The 25,268-nt window shown below is 38.3% G+C and overlaps 1 protein-coding gene across 1 annotated transcript in view; it reads right to left on the bottom strand.

The window, feature by feature from the left end:
* LOC139944552 (uncharacterized) overlaps positions 1-25,268 on the bottom strand; it is a 173,322-nt gene that overhangs the window by 145,581 nt on the left and 2,473 nt on the right. Inside the window, exons 2-3 of the mRNA XM_071941599.1 lie at positions 17,614-17,812; positions 1,494-1,649 (exon numbers count right to left, since the gene is read on the bottom strand). Of these exons, the coding sequence (XP_071797700.1) occupies positions 1,494-1,649; positions 17,614-17,791 (334 nt within the window). The 5' untranslated portion in view covers positions 17,792-17,812. The remainder of the gene's footprint in view (positions 1-1,493; positions 1,650-17,613; positions 17,813-25,268) is intronic.

Below are 25,268 nucleotides of genomic sequence, written 5' to 3'. Positions count from 1 at the left end.
ACAACAAAAGCGCCCGTGTATACCATGGGCTGAACGAGTCAATAAATTGAGCGCCTGTTCTATACCATGCATTCAGCCCATGCATTCCTCATGCAATCAGCCCATGGTATAGACGGGTGCTTTTTGTTATAGACTGCATAAAGTACAATTTTGGTGCACTTTGATTCAATTATGACCACTATTTGCCGGGGCCGGGTCAATGTACACAGTTTTCTGGCTTAGCCCGAAGGAAAGGGCGTTCCAGTAGTAGGAGGAAACTACGATATTTTCTGAAGGAAGACTTCTTACATGAATTTGGGGTGACGTAGTATTCACAATGAGGGTCGGCTGTAGTTTCCCGCCCAAGTGTAGGAACTGATGTGATTTTATCTAGCAAAGAAGTAAAGATTCCCACTGAACCAACATCCAGATTCTGCAACAGTTATCCAGTGAACAGAGACAACAACAGAAGCAGGCGGATGAACATTGAAGTCCAAGGGAGGCAATGAACTGCCACAGGAATGGCAATTTTTTCTGCGGTAACCTATATTTTTCTTAGGTTTTTGTGTTGTATCACTAGGAGCAAACCTAAAAGCGTGTATACATCGCGCCCTGTAATACATGTTGTGTAAGACGAACAATTCCTACAGGATACTGATGGGAGCTGCAGTGTGTGTGGGTGGCGTCAAAGCCTTTGTTTTTGTGTCAGTGAATTGCTTGCGTACATATGTAGGTATTGGAGGTGACGTATTTTCTGTAATAGAATAGTGGTGGTGAAGTGACATGACCTCTTGGTGTGGCTGGTTAATATGTAACAGCTGCAAGTCAACAACTCAGTCATTACCACTTAATTGTAGTGAAGATTGGATCCTCACAAACTTTACATGATATTGTTTTTCCAAAGCAAAACTTTACAAAGCAGGTCTTTGTACAGAAACACCCGACTTAAAATAAATGAACTTTAAGGCTTTTAGCATGTGGGCACAATGCTTTGATCATTACAGCTGCGAGTGTCTTTAATATTCAAAGCTTGTAGGAATAGGGAAAATGACTGTAAAATGGGTCCAGATTATACAATGTATAGTTAATTACCAGTGTAGGCTGGTCTTGAACCACGCACACTGCAGAAGTGGATTCAAGAGTTTCAGATGGGGGGGGGGGGTTGCCAATTTCCAAGGTAATACTTTTCAGTATTGTTTTTTATAGTAAGAATGCAGAAACAAAATAGGCATGAGACATTTCTTTTTGTTCCTCTAAAAATATTATTCTAAATTGAGTGTGAGTGACTGCTGAAAAGTAGACAAGAAATACACGTACAAGTATTGTAGAGACTAGGTTGTACGATAATGGGAGATTTTGGGGCGCTAGGAGGCAGCAGATTTACCAGGTAAATTTCCCACAATTTGCCCACAAGACCGAGAACAATGAATTTTACCTGGTAAGTCTGCTGCCACCAAGCGTCCAAAAGGCTCCCATTCACATTCTGAAAATAAGCACTTAAGATAAAAACACACCTGTAGTGTATGAGCCACTTATTGGTTCCCTGACGGGGGCTTCCGGTTCCTGACCTGTAAGTCTTCTGTATACATTTGGATGAGTTTCAACCAAGCATTCTAAGAACACATTGTAGCCGTCACGACCTTTCCTCTGAAGGTTATCCAGGAAGCAACCTTGAGGAAGAAGATGTTATAAAATACAACTTGTTTTAGTAATGATTTTACAGGACCAAAAGTGGCCATCTGTTCATCTGTTCATTTAGCTAAAAGACAGATTTAACGCTGTTGTCATATGAATTTTTCCACCTTCTAGTTTTCTGCCACCCGAAAATGATATTGAATGTTTTGGGAAAATGCTTTTTCCATTTTTCTGCTACCAGGAAAGCAAATTTTACTTTCCGTCTATGTTGGCTGACGAAAAGTGGCCACCTGCGTTTTCGCTATCAGATTAGAAAAAAAAAGTCTATTGAACGATTTTGACCGTTTTCTTTTCTCCTTTTCTGCGTTCTGAAAAGTAGATTTTACTCTAGTGGCCAAAAATTTGCCACCTGCTTTTTTGTTGTTGAGAAAAATAGAAAAATTGATGAAATTTTGAAACGATGAAAGCAGATTTTAAGATTTCATGCTCCTTCCCTTTGCTTATACGCATGAACAATAGTTTAACTCTATTGGACGACATAATAATAACACTGACACAATAAATCTGATTTCTAGTATTTTATGTAAATCATGCAAGTCTCACGCATTAGGCGTGAGACTCATGCATTTGGGCTCTGTCTCACCCTCACACGCACAACAACCATTTTCTCACGCATTGGGGCCAAACCGTGACAATGCATTGCCAAATCACGCTCGTGTGTACAAAAAACGCAATCTACAATGTTTGCACAATCTTCAGATTGCACGCAGTTTATCAGAATCATCAACTTGAGCTGCCCATAGAATTATATATGAGAACCTTATAACTCTATGAAGCTGCTGTACAAACAGAGCGCAAATTTACAGATTTTGCTCTCCCAGCAGGTTCAGCTCAAATTCGGCAGAGCGCAAAACGCTTATTGCTCACAAGTTTATCCCGATTCGTTTTGCAAATTCATTAAATGCGCTCCACTAACGAAGACACAACAGGCAGAAGAAGTGAGCGGAGGATTTTGGAAATCATTTTGTGGTCGATTTTTTTTTTTTTTTGGGGGGGGGGGGGAAGGAAATAATCTGACACAATCGTACATCCACATTAACCATCAACATCTCCTGTGTACCTCATGTGAGTTTAAATTATTCTGAAGAGGTTTTTGATGCATTTTAGAACACTTCTTTGTCCACAATTAAATTTCTGCAATTTTGTTTTTAAAAACAAAAAAGAAAGTTCGAAAGGCCTTCTAAAACTGGCACACGCATAGCTGGCCTCTGGACTTGGCATCTCTGATCATTGGTAGCGACCGCCTTGACCAAAGAGTTATACCCATACAGTCTGGATCATTATGTTTTATATAATAGTAAGTAGCATAGTAATAAAGTTAGTAACAAATTAGCCACACTTCTGCTCTACTGTAGAGCATATGTAGTTTTTATTGTTTGAATGACACACAGGAGTACCCGCCGTATGCGTCACATGACTTATACGCGGGTTACTCAAAATGAATGAACCGTGTCGTGATTAATTCATTTGAGTACATTGATGCATGTCAGTATAAAAGCAGCGTCCTTAGCATTATGTTTTCCTTTTTCTTCTGTTGGTTTTTTAAATTCTTTGTTGACAGGCATGCCGAACGCTGACGTCTGCTACAACTGCAGAATGCAAGGACACTGGTCCAGAGAGTGACCACTCCATATCGATTAGACCAAGACCTAGAGCCAGAGCTGCCCACTCACTCGACTACACCACAGCAGCCCTCTTTCATTGCGGGTCCCTTATCAGTTCAGTAGCTTATCAAGCAACTGGTAAGAAACGATTGATATTAGAATTAAGCAGACTGAACAAATTCGTTCAGAAACTTCAAAAATGGAAAATAAGGTTGCAATTTCTTTCGCAAGTTTCTCTGATGTTCTATTAGTCGTAATATATTTCGACTAAGTCTGGGTACCCTATCATATCGAAATTTCACCAACAGAAATCTTGATACCTGCATGCTGTTCTTGATCATATGATCCACGTTAATGTGTAAAAGCTGGCATTTTTATTTCCTTGGTGGCCATCCTCTGTTTTTGGCCAATTTTGTGATCTAGTTACTTAACTTGGATTTAGGAATGTAGTATATGAAAGGCCCGAATGCATTTAAGAGGCAAACTTGTTTGACAAGTTTGTAGATTTATTCGAGGTACGGTGTGATTATTAATCATGTAAGATAACGGTCTTGAAATCTGATAAATTTATGGTCAAAGAAAGACATGCACAAATTTGGTACTAATTTTGTTCATCTCTATAGATCATGTCTGTGATTCTGACTGGTTATATCTCGTTTTGGAAATGCCGCCCCTTGGTACTTCCGAATTAACACCAATAGTTTTTATCATTGAATTGGTTTCATCTCAAATACTCGTAGTAGAGAAAACAGAGCCCTCTTTTATTGTGGGTCCCTTATCAGTAGCTTATCAAGCAACTGGTAAGAAACGATTGATTATAGATTTAAGCATACTGAACAAATTTGTTCAGAAAGTTCAAACTATAATTCGACTAAGTCTGGTTACCACCATATCGAAATTTCACCTAATGATGCAAAGTAATTTTTCATGCTTGTACCACCAGTAGTCTTATGCTGTTCTCGATCATTGTGGTCTAGTTACTTAACTTGGATTAAGGAAGGTATTATATGAGTCGCCCGAATGGTTTAGAACAACAAAGAAATAAGTATTCCTTACTATAGGGTCTTCAGTTTTCAATGATTTAGTTTCGTGCTATACAAATAGATTGTACTTAACATGTTTTTCCTATTGTATAACCTTTAAGATAAGTTACTCTCAACCCTTTTGGTCAAACTTCCCAAAATGTCTTACTAAATTGAAGAAACAAATTTTCAACTAAGCTGTATTAGCCAAGACCCCTGGCAAATTAAATAGCACTTGTATAACTGTAGAAATCGTTTTCAATTATTTGAAAGAATTAAAAATTGATATAAAACTTTCAACCTAAAGCTAAATCGTCACAGCTTATCTTGTTCACAAGAAAAACAGTGCCAAACTATTAAACCCTCTCAGCCTCTGCCATAAAATAGATACATCAATTCTGTATTCACTATCGGTACAAAATATTATACACGACACTATAGTCAACTCCACAATCTCCCAATGCAAAATGAACCAAATTTCTCTTGACCAGTATAAACAAAGTAGTTGACAAATTTGGGGGTCCGATTAGCCTTTTGGATCTCAGAATTGCGTGTTATGTTTCATTGGAATTGCCATCACTTTTTAGACATGAAATGACACAACTTTAAAGCAAGCCACATTTCTGAATTGCCAAAAAAAAAATGGGCTATCCATTCTTTATCCCCATATCAAAAATGGACATCTTCAGAGATGGTTCAATAACAGTCATTTCTGAGTGCTGATAATATTACTCTCCGGTTTTCATCCCAAAGTTATACCTTTCAAATGCAAAAATTACAAATGGGAGAAGATGTATTTGTGTCTACGGCACTCCCTCACCGTGCAAAACAGCAAGCTTGTGTACCTCAGATCAGAAAATAGTTACACTAAACTCGGATGCGTGTATTCTTACGAACCATAAAGAATAAGTATTGGAGTTACTATAACTTGAAAATAATCGTATAACATTACACTTTAACTAGTTTTATCTTCAAGAACGATACGTCATACAGTTTTTGATAATAGAGTGAAATTAAAATGTATCAGCTATGTACGATTAAAGTTAATATAAAACTATAAATTCAAAAGAAATCAAGAGAGTTTTCAAAGGTACATAAAACACACTTTTACCCAATGCAATGATTTATTATATAAAATAATCTGTATAATTATCAAAAGTTAAACAATCCGATACAGGCGGATTATAAGGAACCATAATATAAATTGTTTGGAATGAACTAGGGGTGCGTTCAGACAGTAATAAAGTTGGTTTAACTCATGGTTTAACTCGATCGAGTTCAACTCTGTGTGTCTGAACGGATCTAAAGTTAGTCCGAGTTGAGTTCAACCCACAAAAGATAAACCGTCCAGGGAGGGGGTTTATCTTTAGACCGCTTCGGGTTTATCTTTTAACACTGTGTGTGGACAGAATAAAAAAGACTACGGTTTAACTCACAACAGACGACCCATTGACCTCCGTAATCATTACGTAAACACACGGTGACCAATGAACAGGACAAAAAACAGGATGTTAGAGTAACGGGGTCGCGTTTTCTTTGACCTCTTAAAACCAAAGATAAACCGGATCGGTTTAACTCAGTGCTGTCTGATCGCAAAGGGGTTTTATTTTTACGATCACCCCCTGCTGCTCGTAAAAGTTAAACCGGTTCGGGTCTAACTTAGTACGCTGTCTGAACATACCCTATAATGCGAAGTTTAATTTAAGAGAGATCCCGGTAGAAACCCGGAGGGCTTAAAGAGCCATGATTCAGATGAATCAAGAGAGTTGTCAAAGGATACAAAGGAACACTTTACACATGACATAGAAAACTTGATTTAATCATTATTAATATTATTATTATAATTATTATTATTAAATAAAGTTAAACAATCCGATACCGGAGGCTTATAAGGAACCATAATATGAATTGTTTGGAATGAACTATAATGCAAAGTTTAATTTGAGAGAGATCCCGGTAGAAACCCGGAGGGCTTAAAGAGCCATGATTCAGATGAATCATTGAGAAACGGTGACATGTACTAACTACTAACTTATTAATAATAAACTGTTATACTAATTGTCTACAACTACACTGTATTCTAATGTTTAGTACGAACTACACTATGCAGTTTAACAACGGCCCACTCCCATGGTTTAATAAATTCTGAAACTAAATAATGTTTTCAAGGTGTGTTTATTGTGTGTCCTACAATAAAGTGAAACTGTTTTTCATGCGTATGAGCGCAGCAAAGGAGCATGAAATGCCCTTTATGCACTCGGACACTTCGGTCCATCTCGATAAACGCTGCCCTTCAGGCTCATCATAAATTGTTCAGATTTTGTTCTTTTACTTTATCATAAAAATTAAAGCCATTCTAATGATAAACTCTCTTTTATTCTTTACCAAACATAGCATTTTTAGCCTGCTGATCAAAATAGTAAAATTTATAATTAAATTCATGCTGAGAATATTAACTTGTTTTGCACTCTTGTATGTTTAAGAGTCCCTGCCTGTAAGAATGTACCAAATTAGGGGGGGGGTGTGATTCATGGGTTCGCAGATCTTCTTCTAAAAAATTAGAGTGATACACCATCATACCAAACGAATAAATCCAAAATTTTAGTTTGTTGACGCTTTCGGTTTTTGAGTTACCAGTTATCAAAGTTTGGGCCAAGAGACCCTCGAGAAACGAATAGTACATTCCCTGTAAACATAAAAATGTGCGCCAAGCTCGTCCCAACAAAAGTAAAACATTTTTTGAAACCTCCAGTTGGGCTTACAACAATAGTAAAAAAAAAAATTGGGATCTCGTTGGCGCATCATGTTACGCGCACCTGAACCTTGGACGAACAGTGCCCTCGTGCCATTTTCAACGCCTCATAATTCAATGCGCCTATAAGATCCCATGAATTAAACAAGTTCACATGAAAGAGCTTATATCCCTTAAACAAATTGAAGTGCAAAGTGCGTGGGATCTCGTTGACGCAGTGAGATAATAGAGGTCAAAGTTCAAATTTTACCAATATATTGCGTTTTCGCACCTCCGTAACCTCGTGCGCCAACATCAACAATTTTTTTTAATGACAACCGGGTGTTGGAACAGTTTTCATCTAATGACAAATGAAAAAAGAATCTTGGGATCTCTGCAACTTGCATGTCAAAAGATTTTTTGAAAGTTTTCTGAAGTATTGCCATTCCACACATTTGGGCCTAAATTGGCACAACATTCACTTTTTTCATCACTGTAAGTATCTGTGCCAACAAGATCCCATCAATGTTTTCTTGTATTTGGTTAAGTTGAGTGTTCCTAAACAGATTTCAATTGAAAAATAATTGGGGTCATGTTGGTCCACCAATATAACAAAGGTCAAAGGTCATATAAAACTACACTACTGCCTATTTCGGGCGATTTTGCGTCGTCTAGAAATCCACGCGCCAATATGATCCCATTAAATTGTCTGCATTTTATGATTATATAGATACTCAGCAACACATAAAAAGCAAAAACCAAATGGGATTTGAGTGGTGCTAACAAATATTACAGATCAAAAGTTCACATGACATGCCATACTTGTGCATTGCTGTGGCAACAGAAAGCTGAGAAATATCCCCCAATTTCAAACTGTTGGCAAACCATTAAGGGGATGGGTCTTCAAAACAAATTTGGTCCAGATATAGATTGGACTTGCTTTTACAAATGGTGTTAGTTTAATGTTGGTGGGTAACTGTTGCCAAGGTCAAAGGTTACAAAGAATGTGGCTGTTTTTGATATTTTCTGTCAAGAGCCAACTTCAGAGCCTATTCAATATTTTATTTAATGAACAAGGGCTCTATCCTTTACGTTTGGGAAAACCACTTATAATATCTAGGCACATGTGATTGTCCCAAATTAAATATAGAGCCCTTGTTCATTTGATAAAATGTTGACAGGACTTTGAAGTTGGCTCTCCACAGAAAATATTTGTGTTTTGTAATACATTTTCTGTCCAGAACCAACTTCGAAGCCCTGTCACATTTAATCAAATGAAGAAGGGCTCTATAACTAATTTGGGACAACCATATGTGCCTAGATATTATAAGTGGCTGTCCCAAACTGAAAGGTTAGAGCCCTTGTTCTTTAAATAAAATCTTGAAAAGGCTCTGAAGTTCTTGACAGAAAATATAAAAAACACCCATGTTCTTTGTGACCTTTGACCTTGGCTACAGTTACCAACCAACATTAAACTAACACCATTTGTAAAAGCAAGTCCAATCTATATCTGGACCAAAATTTATTTTGGAGACCTATCCCCTTCATGGTTTGCCAAGATTTTGAAATTGGGGGATATTTCTCACTTTAAGTTGCCACAGCAATGCAATGACATGCAGGCACGTATTATGACCTTTGAACTGTAATATTTGTTAGCACCACTCAAATCCCATTTGTTTTTTGCTTTTTATCTGTGCTGAGTATCTATATAACCATAAAACGCAGACAATTAAATGGGATCATATTGGCGCGTGGATTTCTAGACGACGCAAAATCGCCCGAAATAGGCAGTAGTGTAGTTTTATATGACCTTTGACCTTTGTTATATTGGTGGGCCAACATGATCCCAATTATTTTTCAACTGAAATCTGTTTAGGAACACTCAACTTAACCAAATACAAGAAAACATTGATGGGATCTTGTTGGCACAGATACTTACAGTGATGAAAAAAGTGAATGTTGTGACAATTTAGGCCAAAATGTGTGGAATGGCAATACTTTAGAAAATTTTCAAAAAATCTTTTGACATGCAAGTTGCAGAGATCCCAAGATTCTTTTTTCATTTATCATTAGATGAAAACTGTTCCAACACCCGGTTGCAATTAAACAACTTTTTGTTGTTGGCGCGCAAGGTTACAGAGATGCGAAAACGCAATATATTGGTAAATTTGAACTTTGACCTCTATTATTTCTCTGCGCCAACGAGATCCCACGTACTTTGCACTTCAATTTGTTTTAGGGATGCAAGCTCTTTCATGTGAACTTGTTTAATTCATGGGATCTTATAGGCGCGTTGAGTTATGAGGTGTTGAAAATGGCACGAGGGCACTGTTCGTCAAAGGTTCAGGTGCACGTAACATGAGGCGCCAACGAGATCCCAATTTTTTCTTTTTACTTTTGTTATAAGCCCAACTGGAGGTTTCAAAAAATGTTTTACTTTTGTTGGGATGACCTTGGTGCACATTTTTGTGTTTACAGGGAATGTACTATTCGTTTCATGAAGGCGTTTAGGCCGAAACTTTGATAACTGATAACTCCAAAACCGAAAGCGTCAGCAAACAAATATTTTGGATTTATTCGTTTGGTATGATAATGTATCACTCTAATTTTTTAGAAGAAGATCTGAGAACCCATGAATCACCACTTGGTACATTCTTACAGGCAGGGGCTCTTAAAGTACTTTAGACAATTCCAAGCTCTGTGTGAAATCTCTTCGTTCATTATATATTTTTCGCACTTTGGGTCTTCCATCGACCATGTTCCATAAGCAACTCTACAGATTCTACAATTCTATTCAATTCTACACCTTTATTTGCCAACCGGTTGCTCCCCCCGATCTCATGGAGCTCATATTTTGGGGATTGTCTATCCCAAACAGCTAGGAGCAATTTTCTGCAGTAAAGTCTCGTGAAACATAATTATACGATTTGGTATTTTGGAGTGATATGAAAAACCAAAGACCAAATTACATTTTGGCATGTATCTATATACAAGAACATTACTGGTGAATATCCGTCATTAGAATCAGAAATATTGGCAGTAGAACCCTCTCCAAAACAATATGTTATAGACCATGGAATGTGAATTTTCTATACCCACGACATCACCAATTTCTTTATATGGCTGGTTTTGAGTTGAACCATTTCATCATGCCTAAATAACAGCATAATTTTGAGTGAAACATAGCAAGCTGTACATATCAGGTTTTCCATATTTACTTTGTATTTAGATCCTGCATACTTCCTAGATTAATACATTTTAAAACATTGCCCTTCAGGCTCATCCAATAAGTCGTTTCAGATCTTGTCCCTTTACTAAAGCCATTCTCATGAAAAACTCTCTTATATTCTTTACAAAACATAGCACTTTAGCCTTCTGATTATAAAAGTGAAATTGATCATTATTAAACTCATGCTGAGAATATGATCTTTCTTTGCACTGTTAGTTGAAGTTTAAAGTACTTCATTCGCAAATTGTTTTATATGGCTGGTTTGAGTTTTCAATATTTAGCATTTTGTATTTATAACTGTATAGGCCTACTTCTTAGATTAATACATCTCTAAGACATTGCCCTTCAGGCTCGTCTAATAGGTCGTTTCATTTCACTTAATCACAAATTGAAGCCATTCTCATGCCAAACTCTCCTATAATCTATACAAAGCATAGCGCTTCAGGCCTTCTGCATGGTCATAATATAGTGAAATTACATCACCAGTCCCGTTCATTTTTTTTCACGCCATTTTATTTGCCATTCCCCCCTCTCCCTGTCCCTCTGTGTGCCTGAGTCCATCGCCTCCGTGCCTCCACTTCCACACGATCCCGTGCGTTGGCATTGTTCTTTGCAATCCACTGTTTGCCCATACAGTGCTGATCTCGAGAACATTCTCAAAAACATTCGAGCGAGACGAGCGAGGTCGAGTTTTATCGAGTTTTAACGAGGGCAAATTTTACCCCTCGAAAAGTCAAATCCCTCGCACGCAAACGCACGCAAGCCACACGATCCACATAGCTGTAGAAACTACTGGGAAGCGAGGGGTTTCGAGGGGTCTTCGAGGATCACTGACCCGTGAAGACAAACGTTGATTTCTGATTGAAAAATAACACCCAATTGAAGACGGTGCCATACAGCTTCTCTAGGGGGGCTACACAGAAAGGGTTTTGATGTGTAACACATCTTTGTTACAAAAACGAATGTATTACATTTCCATATTGACAGAACAGGTTTATTTCCCGTCCTAGGTTTATTTCCCGTCCTAGGTTTATTTCCCGTCCTAGGTTTATTTCCCGTCCCAGGTTTATTCCCGTCCTGGGTTTATTTTCCGTCCCGGGTTTATTCCCGTCCCAGGTTTATTCCCTTCCTAGGTTTATTTCCCTTCCTTTTTTTTTATCCCTTAGCATTTCCCCGTACCAAGTTTATTTCCCCGACCCAGTTTATTTCCACTTCGGTTTTTTTCTCGGTCCCGTAATAATTATTTCGCCGTCCTGGTTTGTTTTCCCTTTTTTCTGTCCCTTAATAATTCCATGTCCCGTGTTTATTTCCCGTCTCGGGTTTATTCCCGTCCGAGGTTTATTTCCCGTCCTAGGTTTATTTCCCGTCCTAGGTTTATTTCCCGTCCTAGGTTTATTTCCGTCCAAGGTTTATTTCCGTCCCAGGTTTATTTCCGTCCAAGGTTTATTCCCGTCCTAGGTTTATTTCCTGTCCTAGGTTTATTTCCCGTCCTAGGTTTATTTCCGTCCCTGGTTTATTTCCGTCCAAGGTTTATTCCCGTCCTAGGTTTATTTCCCGTCCTAGGTTTATTTCCCGTCCTAGGTTTATTTCCCGTCCTAGGTTTATTTCCCGTCCTATGTTTATTTCCCGTCCCAGGTTTATTTCCCGTCCTAGGTTTATTTCCCGTCCTAGGTTTATTTCCGTCCAAGGTTTTTTTCCGTCCCAGGTTTATTTCCATCCAAGGTTTATTCCCGTCCTAGGTTTATTTCCCGTCCTAGGTTTATTTCCCGTCCTAGGTTTATTTCCGTCCAAGGTTTATTTCCGTCCAAGGTTTATTCCCGTCCTTTAATAGGTTTACTTTCCCGTCCTATGTTTATTTCCTGTCCTAGGTTTATTTCCCCGTCCCAGCTTTATTTCCCCTTCGTCCCAGGTTTATTTCCCCTTCCCGTTTTTTTCTCGGTCCCGTAATAATTATTTCGCTGTCCTGGGTTGTTTCACTTTTTTCTGTCCCTTAATATCCCTGTCCCAGGTTTTCCCAGTCTCAAGTTTATTCCCGTCCTAGGTTTAATTATTTCCCCATCCCAGGTTTATTTCCGTCCCAGGTTTATTCCCCGTCCTAGGTTTATTTCCCCTTCCTTTTTTTTTCCCTAAACATTTCCCCGTCCCAGGTTTATTTCCACTTCCATTTTTTTTTCTCGGTCCCGTAATAATTATTTCGCCGTCCTGGGTTGTTTCCCCTGTTTTCTTTGTCCCTTAATATTCCCCCGTCCCAGGTATATTTCCCCGTCTCGAAGTTTATTCCCGTCCTAGGTTTATTTCACAGTACCAGGTTAATTTCCCCGTCCCAGGTTTATTCTCCGTCCTATGGTTTATTTCCCCTTCCTGTTTTTTTTCCTCCCCTAGTATTGCACCATCCCAACCAGCAGAGTCTCAGCAATAAGTGTGGTAAAAAAATGTGGGCAGGCGGCGGCGTACAAAGCAAAAAATGTCGAAGTGTTGTTATACTTTGTATCAAGTTACAACAAATGTAACATGTTGTATAAGAAGCGGCACATCTAAGGAGATTTTTGGGGGTTTTTTTCCTTTGATGTCACTCAGGAGTTGTTGCATGGGGCATTTTGGTGTATTTTGGGTAGATAAATAGATTGAAACAACCCAGGATGGGAAAACAAAAAACTGGGAAGGGGAAATAACCCTTGGGGTGGGGAAGCATGGGGGATATTAATCGACTGAGAAAAAACATGGGAAGAACAAATAAAACATGGGACGGGGAAATGAACATGGACGAGGAAATATTAAAGGACAGGGAAAATATTAATCGACTGAGCGTAAATGGGAAGAAAAAATACACCTGGGAGGGGAAAGGAGCTCTTTTTTATTTACAAAATTGTCCGTATATTCTGTATTTTAATAATGTCGGCATTATATTTAACAAGTTGACCTCCCCTCTGTTTTATTTTTTCCCGTTGTGTGATGTATTCCGTATTTTAATAATGCCAGCCGGCATTCGAGTTTTGGGGAACATTTTTTAACAAGCTGATCTTCCCTCTGTATATTTTGCCGTCATGGGATAAATACAGTTCAAAACCTTTTTTTTTCCCAAAAAAACCTGTCCGTTTATTTGGATTCCGTCTTTTAATAATGTCGGCATTGGAGTATTGGGATCATGCTTTTTAACATTGGGGAAGTTGAACTCCCCTCTTTCGTAATATTGTTGCCGTTGTGGGATAAATGCAGTTCAAAACTTTTGTTTTGTTTAAAAAAATCCGTATTTCGTCTTATAAGAATGCCGGCATTTGAGTATTGGGGAACATTTATTTTACAAGTTAAAAATGTCCGACCTTCCCTATGTTGTATTTTTGCCGTTTAGGGATAAATGCAGTTAACAATTGAAGAAGTTTCCACGATCGGAATTTTTTTAATTATTTGATCATCAGAACTGCGTTGTTGTTAGTACTTTATTTGGTATTTGAAAGCAGAGAGGCATTACCAGAACGCTGGCAACCAGTACCTGGAAGTGTCTTATATAAAACCTTTCTGCTTGTGTCCTCTTTTACAATGTCAGACCCAGCAAGGAGCATCGCAGACAATGCACACATGAGGAGATGTTTAGTGAGGCGTTGGTTCGCCATTGTTTGGCAATGTTGAAAACGTAGAGATCAGGCTTGTTTGGATGAGTCAGCTAATTATAACAAACCACAACAGAGGTGCGAATGCAGCTTTTGTGAAGACGGTTTTGCTGTTACGGTTTGGCTATAGGACTTCATATTTGAAAAGTTGAATATTTGAAATCTGTTATTACTAATCGATTATTTATACATAAAACAGCCACGACCAATCCAGGATCCTGTAGTCGATTTTAGTATGCTCCCATCATCAGGGCCCTTGCTGGTTTTCAGTTCATGGTTCTTGGAAATATGTTCGAAAACGTAAAAATACCACACAAGCTTTTAAGACCAGTTGTTGTTGGGTATAAACTACAGCTGGTTTGGGCCAATTTGATTGAGAGTTAGATTTACTGTAAGCAGCATTTTTAACAGATTACGGAATACCGAATTTTTTGTAATAAAAAAAGTGTTTAACTGCATTTATCCCACAACGGAAAAATATATAACAGAGGGGAGGTCGGACATTCTAACGTGTTCATTTTTAAAAGAAAGAATACGGACATTGTATGCTCCATGGTTGTATTTAATAGAAAAGTTTGTAACTGCAATATCCCACAATGGCAAAAATATAACAGAGAGGTTGTTGAAAAAAAATTCCCCAATACTCGAATGCCGGCATTAAAGACGGAATTCGGACCTTCATGTAATTTAAAACAAACCGTTTTAAACTGCATTTATCCCACAACGGCAAACATAACAAAGAGGGGATGTCCGACATTAATTCTCAACTTGTAAAAAAAAATTCACCAATACTGTTGCCGTTATTATTTAAAGACGGAATGCGGACAAAAAATGGTTTTAACTGCATTTATCCCACAACTGCAAACATAATACCAGAGGGGAGGTCAACTTAATAACAAATGTTCCATTAAACTCAAATGCTGGCATTATTAAAAGACGGATACGGTATTCTTGTATTATTTTTTTGAAAAAGTTTGTAATTGCATTTATCCCAGAACGGCAAAAATATACCAGAGTGCGATCAATTTGTTAAAAAATGTTCCCCAATACTCGGCCGGCATTATTCAAAGAAGGAAAACGGACATTTTTGTAATTAATAACAAAGATGTTTTTACTGCATTTATCCCACAACGGGGAGGTCAACTTAATACCAAATGTTCCATTAAACTCGAATGCCGGCATTATAAAAAGACGGGTTACGGACATTCTTTTGTAATTAAAACAAGAAAAATGTTTATTAAACTGCGTTTATCCCACAACGGCAAAAATATACCAGAGGGAAGGGGGGTCAATTTGTTAACAAATGTTCCCTAATACTCGAGTGCAGGCATTATTAAAAGACGGAATACGACCGTCTTGTAATTAAAAAAGGGGGAAAAAATATAAAACATAGGGGAGGTCGGACATTCTTAACTTGTTTACAAATGTTCACCAATACTCAAATTCCGGCATTATTAAAAGACGAATACCGACTTTTAAGGGTCTTTTAAATGCATTTATCACACAACGGCAAAAATATAACAAAACGATCGAATGCCGGCCAATATTAAAATACCGATATTCTTAATAATATGTGTCCAACAACGGCAAAAATATACCAGAGGGGAGGTCAGACATTCTGAACTTATATCTAAAAAAAAGTTATTTTTCGAATTCGCTTCCTTCTTATATTATTAGTCTGATATACAGTGAATCCAAATTATTAAGAATATACCCCTGCAATATTTATTTTATTCAAAATGTTCCTTTCAAAACGTTTACCACATCGTGATGTTTACCGGTCGTCACCATGGCGCTGATTTTGCTCTTTAAAAAATATGGACTGTGGGACATGATAACAGCCGGACCTCCAACCCATTTAAATAATTGCCACGGATTAAAAAAAAAAAAACTTGATGCTCCCAAAGCCAGCCACTCCAGGCATCAAAATTCCCTTAGATGTGCCGCACTTGTAGCTACAATCGCAAAAGATACAAAATTGTTATACTATGTTGTAACTTGATACAAAGTATAACAATACTTCAACATTTTTGCTTTGTACGCCGCCACTGCTCCCTGTATTAATGGAGATTCCTTATCATCAGCCTTTTTATTATGTGCTGGCTGAGTGGACGTTCTGAGTTCCCAGTCAGGCAACTACGCTGAATCCGAGGTCAGATTTTACGCATGAACGCTCCTCGCAAGGCAAAGATTGAGTGGAATCTATGGGACAAAATGATAGCCTCGAATCTCCCTCGAACTCCCCCGTTCCTCGCTCGCACTCGCTCGCTCCACGCACGCAAAACTCGAGTGTGGTAAACGAGTTGCTTCGAGTGATTTGCGAGTACTCGTTCCTCGTATGGGTACTTCCTCGAAATCATCACTGTAGCTAAAGTGGATCTTTCCCTATCTCGTTTATACCCTGATCTAATATTTTCCAGTTTTGCGCGGGTCCCTGTTTTCCCAGTCTAGTTTATACCCCGTTCTAATATTTGCACTGTTTGCGGCACATAACTCATGTTTCCTCGTTTCGCGCTGGTCCTGCCAGTGGTTCTCCGTTTCGTGTATTTTTCCCTGGTGATCGATCTCATGGCGCCATTTTTTCCAAGCATGCCTAGCTCAATCATAACCCCTGGAATTGGCAAATTTAAATGTGCTATATGCTAAGCACATTTAAATGACTGATGAATGAGCATTGAATCTTTTGTCACGCGGAACGCAATTCATAGCTATTGTAACAGCGCGTACAAACAACCCACGCGCATTGAACAGATTCTTCACAAAGTTTTTGAAAAATAAATTTCAAACCTAAAATTTTCAATTGTTAAAGTGTCAATAATTGTATTTGTTAACACCTTTTAACCAAAAAGGCATTTATGAATGGGAATAAACGGGTAGCTTCTAGTTCTGTCACGGCCGTTTAAAACCTTGCAGGGTGGAGTTGCCGTGTGATAAAGGCCTGAGCCGAACATGGCAATTGGACCCTGCCTGTTTTAATGGCCGTGAAATAACTAGAAGCTACCCTTTTATTCCCTTTATGATGAGAGAAAATTACTTGTAAATCCTTGAGACTGCAAGGCTGCCATACCAGCCTCATTTGAAGTAGCAAATGTTAATAAGGGAATCAATGTGTGGTGAAGAGGTTTTAAACTAGTGGTTTAATCCCAACAAGGCCTGGTTCTTGATAATTTTACCGAGACAAAGACGAGGTAAATTATCAAGAACCAGGCCTCGGCGGGTTTAAACCACTAGTTGAAAACCGAATAAACACACTTTAATTCCCATTCATAAATACCTTTTCGGTCAAAAACATCGTCACTTTTTGGTCAAAAAGCAAAATAAATGAAAAAATTATAATTGTTAAATGATTTCTTTCAAAAACAACACCTCTCCGGCTATGAAATGGTAAAGCCCTCCGCCGCCCTCGGGTAAACAAGTCCTTAAAAGGGAATGCTGTGCGCATCGTGCGCATCGCGCGTATCGCATGATGTGGCACACCTGTTTCAGCCGTTGCTCTCGACCAATAGGAATGAAGAAACTGTCTTATAAGAACAGGTGCAAGGTCGCGTGTCACGCACATGAATTAACACTTTCTAACACTCATAAACCTTTGGTCATAAACAAAGGTTTATACACACCCACGTGACACGCTCTCCACCAATAGGAATAGCGAAACTGTCTGAGGTACTTATGAATTGTAAATTAATTACAAGTACATTAAGCAAATTCCAAATAATAATGGCAAATAAATAATTAAAGGGCTTACTTGCTTTTCGGATAGAAGTTGGATTCAGTGTGTCGTTCATTATCTCCTCATATTCATCTTTGGAGAAAACACCATAGCTTCGCATTTTATCCAACAGACGTCTGACATGAATTTGGTTGCATAGAGCCTCCCAATGACTTTCTAACTCATGCACAATATCAGTGTCAGCTTGCTCCATTCTTAATACTTCAAAATGTTACTGCAAAAAAACATTTTTCTGATGTTAGTTTGCTTTGTCAGTTTGTGGGTATGTTTTTGTGTTTTTTGGCAAGGAGAGATGGTCCGTGCATGCGCAGAGGCATGATGCACAGACAATTGATTAATTTAAGGAAGCTGGTACACAACCACCGAATTGGAAGCATAGGGGCCTTAAGCTCAACACCAACAAAAAAGTTCTATATGGTGCTGTTAATTTTTAAAATATTTAACATGTTTAAGATTTTTTAACCAGTTAAATATGTGTACGAGATCAGAAGCCACACAAAAATTGAACAGCCAAAGGAATTGCCCATGAGTAGAAAGTTTCTAAATTAACAGCAAAAGAAAAAAAGTACATCAGCGCTTTAGGTTTAGAATTGGGCGTGTGATGGGCTAAAGTAGCAGCTTGGTGAAGTTTGTCAAATTGCGTTTTGGACGCTCTTTTCCCTTAATTTATGCCCTAAATAAAAGTGTTTTTCATCAACAGCAAATTTCATAAATTACTAATTTGAGGATCTGTTATTAAACAAACACTTTGTGTATTTTTAGGCATTCTTGTTCAAGAAGACCTGAAGTGGAATATGCAGGTTGGAGTACGTGTGCAAAATTCAACAGGAAACTTTACTTTCTTCGCATGCTCAGACGTTGAATTTCTCCCACTGACTGACCTCATTACAATATATTTACAGTATGTCAGGCCCACTCTGGAATATGTCTCCCCTGTGTGGTTTTGTGGTTCGACAAAATCGTGCCTTGAGAGGCTGCAGAGAAAGGCTTTTGGCATTTTTCCATTGACATCATCAATTCTAAACCATACAGTGAAATCTGCCAGACACTTCAAATTCCACCTGACTTTGCCAGGCTTGAAAAACGACAGCCTTAATTTTGGGAACGCTTTGTTGAACTCCAACATTCACACAGTGGTTGGCTTCCTCAGAGGAGAAATAATAACTTCTGAAATTCTGACCAGTTGTCTGCTATCAAATGCTGCACTAACCTCTACAAGACAAGCACTATTTAATTCCTCATCAACAAACAATAGCTTGTTTTATTCCTCTTGTCAGAAGTCAACCACTGGGAATTTCGGCTTAATCATATCTTCATTCATTTTTTTTTTTTTTTGCTGTCCTGGATTTTTTAAAATTATTTTTTATTGTTGTTCATATTGTAATGCTTTCCAGATCTGGTTGGGGACTGTTCTGTGATTTTTATGTTTTTTGTGCAATTCTTGGTCTTTTGCCCTGCTATTTTTGGGGGGGGGTCTTGTATCCTTTGTGCATGTTAATATACTTGTGCTTTTTAATTGTTTTAACTACCTTTTTATTGTATTAACTGCCAAATTGTAAACTTAAGTAAGACTGCAATTCATTTTTTATTATGCCAGTGTCTTCAATGAAAATTGGTGAATAAATTAAACTGTCATTGATCAGAAGACTGAAGCAAAATATTGGAAATCTACTAAGGTAAACAAAAGCCCTGGGCCTGATGGTATTTGTGGAAGACCTCTTCAGTATTGTGCGAATGAGCTCAGTGGTGTCTTCAGACATCTTTTTCAAACTTCTGTTAACACTTTTCCCGCCATTTGGAAAACCTCTACATTAATTCCCATACCGAAGAGAGACAACACCTGTTACGTTTTATGTTATACCGTCCTCTTGTGTTGGTAACTATAGGCAGTTGCCATGCGGGAAGCCATCTTGTATTACATGTGATTCTTGAGAGTTAGAGATCATGACCCGATGATTCTACAACAGAAATGTGTCTTTGTCTCTATTTATAAACTATAAATAATAATAATAATAATGGACACTTAATAAAGCGCCGGTATCCGCCGCAAGCGGCACTCATGGCGCTACTCTACAAAGGAACAACAAGCAATGAAAGTAGCAAACAACAAAAATAAGAAAATAAACTTAACAAAAAGCTTCTATATGAAAATGAGTTTTGGTGTCAGAAGTAGAGTAACTTCGCCTGATCTACATGATCTACAAGGATTCCAAGTGCAATTTCGCGAAGGAAGTTATGGAATGAGTTTCCACATCAACACTTCACGACGAACGTGTACAAGAGTGAATCCCCACGCGGCGCTGTACGCTGTTTGTGAACTCCATATTGCTACATGGAAATAGGTTGTGTATGTGTGACTATAATCATTGGACTGAACTATAACTTACGATCGCAAAGAGTATCACATGAATGAACTTGGAGGTGAACTGTTAGTAGGGGCCTAGTACATGTAGCATTACACATTTAGATATGATTACGAAAACACTTTCTCATGTTTTTCATGTGGTGTTGTTACATGAATCTGTGTTCCCACAGAATTTTGTTGGTTTGTTTGATTGAGATATTGTGAATTTATTGCAAGAGTATTGAACTGTGCTATTTTCTTGCTGATTTATAATGGAAACTGATGCCCGTACAAGTTCAAGAACGAGGGTTCCACTGCCAAGACCCTTAGATCTCCAGTCTGGCAATTTAAAAAGCAGCTGGGAAAAGTTCAAACAGGTCTGGGACATCTATGAAATCATAATGAGACTTGATAAAGATAGTGATAGGGTGAGGATAGCACATTTCATAACTGCAATAGGTCACGATGCCCTAGATGTACACAATGGTTTACCATATAAGCCTGAAGATAAGAAGATTTCACTGTAATTTTAAGCTTATGGGAGAAATATTGTGTAGGGAAGACCAACATAACGTATGAACGATATAGGTTAAATTGTTGTGTTCAGCAAAATGAGACGTTCGACAGTTACATAATGTGCGCTTGCGGAAATTGGCTTTAACATGCGAATTTGGGCAACTAACGGATGAATTAATCCGTGACCCGATTGTCTGTGGAATCACAGATAATGCCACCAAAAAGAAATTGCTCCAAGAACCAGAACTTAATTTGAACAAATGTCTGGATTTACATGTATGCACAGTCACTGAAACATCAAAAAGTCAGTTGAAGATAATGTCGAGCGATCATGTTGCAGAGACAACTGTGCATGCTGTGAATAAAAGGAAAACAAACAAAATGCAGAAGACACAGGCAAAGAATGAAACTATAAATTGCCGTTATTGTGGTCAACATCATAAATCGATCAAAACCGAATGTCCAGCATTTGGGAAAATCTGTAAAAAGTGTGGAAAATCTAACCACTTTGCTGAAAAATGCATGACCAGCCAGTTTAATCAATACAAGTCTGGCTTTAACTTCCAATCCAAAATGAGGGGCAAGGTTAACGTTGTACAAAGTGACAATTCATCTTAATCAGAATCTGAGGATGAGGTTGAACAGTGTTTGTGGCTTACTACTGTTGTCATGATTGAGGAAGTTAAATGTGTTGATGAACACATAAATGCCCAAAACACCAAGAAGATATGCTCTGATGAAAACCAAAGGAAACCGAGCATCTAAGTTTCAAGTGGATTCAGGAGCCACATGCAATGTCATACCAGAGGCAAACCCAATTCCTTTTGGTACTGAAATAAAAGAATCAGATCAGAAGTTGTCGATGTACAATCAGAACACTATGCCGGTACAAGGAACTTGTAAACTACAGAACAGAAATTTAAAGAACAGAAAGAAGTATCTGGTACCATTTGTTGTAATTAAAGGGTATAAGCAAATGCCATTGTTAGGATCAAGTACTGCTCAACAAATGAAGTTGATTGAAGTTAAACATAAGAATATAGCTGTAACTTTAAGTGAGAACTGTACAGTTAAGGGTGATACTCAAGTCGCATATACACACTTCATGATCACGCGCAGAATAACGAACGAACTTTACCGACTCGTATGCAAAACGAAGGAGGAAATCTTCAGAGATCACGCTTGTGTTTTCACTGGATTAGGTCACTTGCCAAGAAAAGTGGTAATTAATGCCTCCACGACGTGTTCCCATCGCAATTAAACCTAAGCTAAAAGAAGAACTTGAAAGACTGGAACATCTGGAGGTCATAAAGAAAGTTGAAGGACCAACCACAGAGAGATTTGTGGGCATAATTGATAAATAATATTTTTGATTTATTTTGCAAGCCATAATAGCTTCTGAATATTCAATAAAATACCAACCAATGAAAGGTGTGAAAACATATGACGTTGCTCCAATGTCGTGCATGCATAAGCACTGTTAATGGCGGACTGTCTCTCGCAACGTAAAACCAAAACGTTAAAAATTTCAACACACGATGAAGTGTAAGCGTTAATGTTTAAAAAATGGATAGATGGTTTGAAAAAAAAAACCATTAAGTTTTTGATTTTGAACAAAAACACATGACACCAGGGGTGCGTTCCACTCGCGCAAACGACTCGCAACTGTTCGCGCAAATGTTTTTTATCTTTTGAACGATTGGTGCGTATACGCAATGTCAATATGGCGGCACCCTGAAATGAAGATGGCGCGCACCATACGTAGTTTTTTTGAAACTTTATTTTGCTGCAATAGTCCTCTTTTTGACATCATTACATCAACTAATTAACTTTGTTATTCCAAATCTGCATTATCATCCACCGAAAATACAATGTAATTATGTTTGTAACAAAGAAATAATACCGTATGCTTGTCCGCCATTTTAAAAATCACTCGCCAACACCTCAGAAGTATGTTCGCGTACAACTCGTTCCACTTGAAACTGTTGGCGAACGTGCGCAACTGTTGGCAGCGTTTGCGTGAGTGGAACGCACCCCAGGATATGGCATGATTATTTTTTTCCCCAATTCAAAGAAAAAGGAATAATACGGTGAAAACTGGTAAGAGGAGGATAGATGACACAAATTGCAACTTTCCCACATAGTGACCAGTGCAGTATCTTGCCTGCCAGAATATCCAAAGGGTGTACAATACAAGGTCACTTGAAAAATGTAAACAAAGTTCACATGGTCAATGACCCATTTCACCTGACCTCATCATCAGAATAATCTTGGATGCGCCATTTTGGTGGTCAATGTCAACTTGTGTTATTCAGAGCATCAGTGCTCAATGTTCAGAGAAGTGCGCATTTTAGGCGACGCGACGTTTACACGTAAACATATTGACCACATAGATAGAATTAAATAACTTGATCGGCCGCACGTACATACGCGGGTTCTGGCATGTGCGTGGCCATTTGTACCAAACGGTCACGTGCTGGTTCCTTAACATTGAACGCGCACCAGACGGGACGAATGCGTTTGCGTTTAAAATGGTGTTATAGTATAGGAAGAAATTCTTTTGGTTTAATTTCGTGCCTTTCCTCCAGCCGAAATATTCATACAATTTAATGTAATTAGGACTTTTAAGGCTAAATGATGGTTGCAAAGTGCTCTGCAGCTATGTCTCAGCAGAGAAAAGAGAAAGGGACCTGGGGTGGATTTCACAAAGGTAGTCCTAACTTAGGACTAGTCCTAGGCAATGCTAAGAGACAGCACTGGTCCATTTTTGCTGAAGAATGCCTGGTATTTTAGTGCGATGGGGCAAAACCTGCCACGTAAAAGATCATTTCGGATTTTTTTGGGAGACTTCTAAACGATTACGATTAATGATGTTAATCTCAAGCCATCACAGTGTGTTAAAATCTTGGTATAGTAACTATTAGTTGACCACTTAACAATGACACAATCAATACTATTTGACGGGCGATCAGACAATTATGAACCAGAACATAACGGAAAATGAATACACGTCTTTGTAATGAGTCGGATTGAAAACTAGCTTTGATTTGAATTGGCTACCTGTCAGATCAATTTTAAAATGTTGCTAATTGTGTAAAATGCCATAAAATTATAAGCAAGCGCCTTCATTGTGTAATCTTTGAACTAAAAGGTTTTCTCTAACCCACGCCATCAAGATCGCCAGTTAGATACAGGTAGGCCCTATACACTCAAAACGTTGCTCAAGACACATTTATTTCGGCAGGCTTTATGTTAGCTTTAATGACATTTGGCCGGCTTTTGTATAATGTTGATAGTTTTTACCTTTTGTTCTTGTATTTTCAGTGTATATTACATTTTAAATATCCTTATATAAATAATTGTTAACATCTGTACTTTTTACTATTGTGATTCGCATCCCTGTACATATTTGTTTATGAGACTTACGCATAATAATAAATGAATAAATTGTTAGATAAAGTTTAAAAGAATTATTTAAAAGGTTCTTTGAAAGTCAAAACAAGGTAAATTGTAGAGCACCTTGAGCTCTCTGTGGTTTTACATTATAACTGTGATGGTATGTTACCCGACTCTCTTCAATGGATTCATAACTCTGCTGGAAGACTTGTTACTTACACTCGTCTACATGAACCCATTTCTAGAGCAGCGTTTAGTGCAGGCCTAATTGACCTCCAAACTGATAATACGTAATTGCTTTGTTTTTCTTAATTATATAATTGAAACTATGCACAGTTTGCGTGCCGGTGAAAAATAAATGAGTAGCCCGTGTTATATTTACACTTTTGTGCTTATGTGCTGAGTTTATGAATTTTGCTTTTTGTCATTTTATCATAGATATGGGTCTATAAATTGTGCGACAAACCTGTCAAGTAATATAGCCCACCGTGTGTTCAAGGGCTATTTCCAATGTTCATATTCAGCGCGTTAAAACCAGCACGTGACTTTTTGGCGCGTGCATGAAGGACCAGGAATTTTTGTGTACGGCTAATGGCGAGTATGTACGCGCGGCCGATCTACACCATCATGGTGAGCATGGCATCAGTTGCCGCGTGTGCAGCGCGTGCAAGGGGTCAATACACTTCACTTTCATCATGATTATAATTTATGTATAAATATATGTCAACATTTTAGTCCTACTGACTGTAGGCCTACACGGAACTATTCAAATTGAGGTTCGTTCCGCTATCTATATTATAACACCCCTTACCGATATTCTGCCTTTTCATTGGTTTAAAGCGCGTCACATGATATGTCTTAGTTTTGCTAGACGACGGCCGTGTGATAGTGCGTCGGTTTGCCGTGCGCTAGTCCGAAAGACTAGCACACGGCGTGCAGTACCCAGACGTCCGTTGTGTGTACGAGGATGATAAATTAATAGTCTGTAACCATTTCGAATTACATGACACTACATGCAGAGCACAGTAAAAGTTTTCGCAATCTGTATTCGCGTCGTCCGTGGATTGTAGCATTCAGGTTTGTAAAGTCGGTACAGTATTTAGAAATGTTTGGGGTGTTATATAAAACAAATATTGGCTGCTTTTACTCGTGCAATGGTGTAAACTATGACTCTCGAGGTGATCCCCGGAGCGTTTTCCCTCGGCTTCGCCTCAAGAAAATAGAACACTCCGGGGATCACCTCGGGAGCCATAGTTTTAACCATAGCACTCGAAGCAGTCAATATTTGTTTACCGTAGGAGGTCCTGTTTTCGAGGTGTCCCTAAAATCGTGGCAAATCTTTTACCTCTCTGTGCGCGATGTAAACAGTCCCTCGATAAAAATTGTGTGGTTTTATTTGCCAAGCAAAGAGTCT

This window comes from Asterias amurensis, chromosome 11 (genome assembly GCF_032118995.1).
Source record: "Asterias amurensis chromosome 11, ASM3211899v1".
Taxonomy (NCBI): Eukaryota; Metazoa; Echinodermata; class Asteroidea; order Forcipulatida; family Asteriidae; genus Asterias; species Asterias amurensis.
Note: the sequence above shows the minus strand (reverse complement) of the source record. Positions and strands in the feature narration are given on the sequence as shown.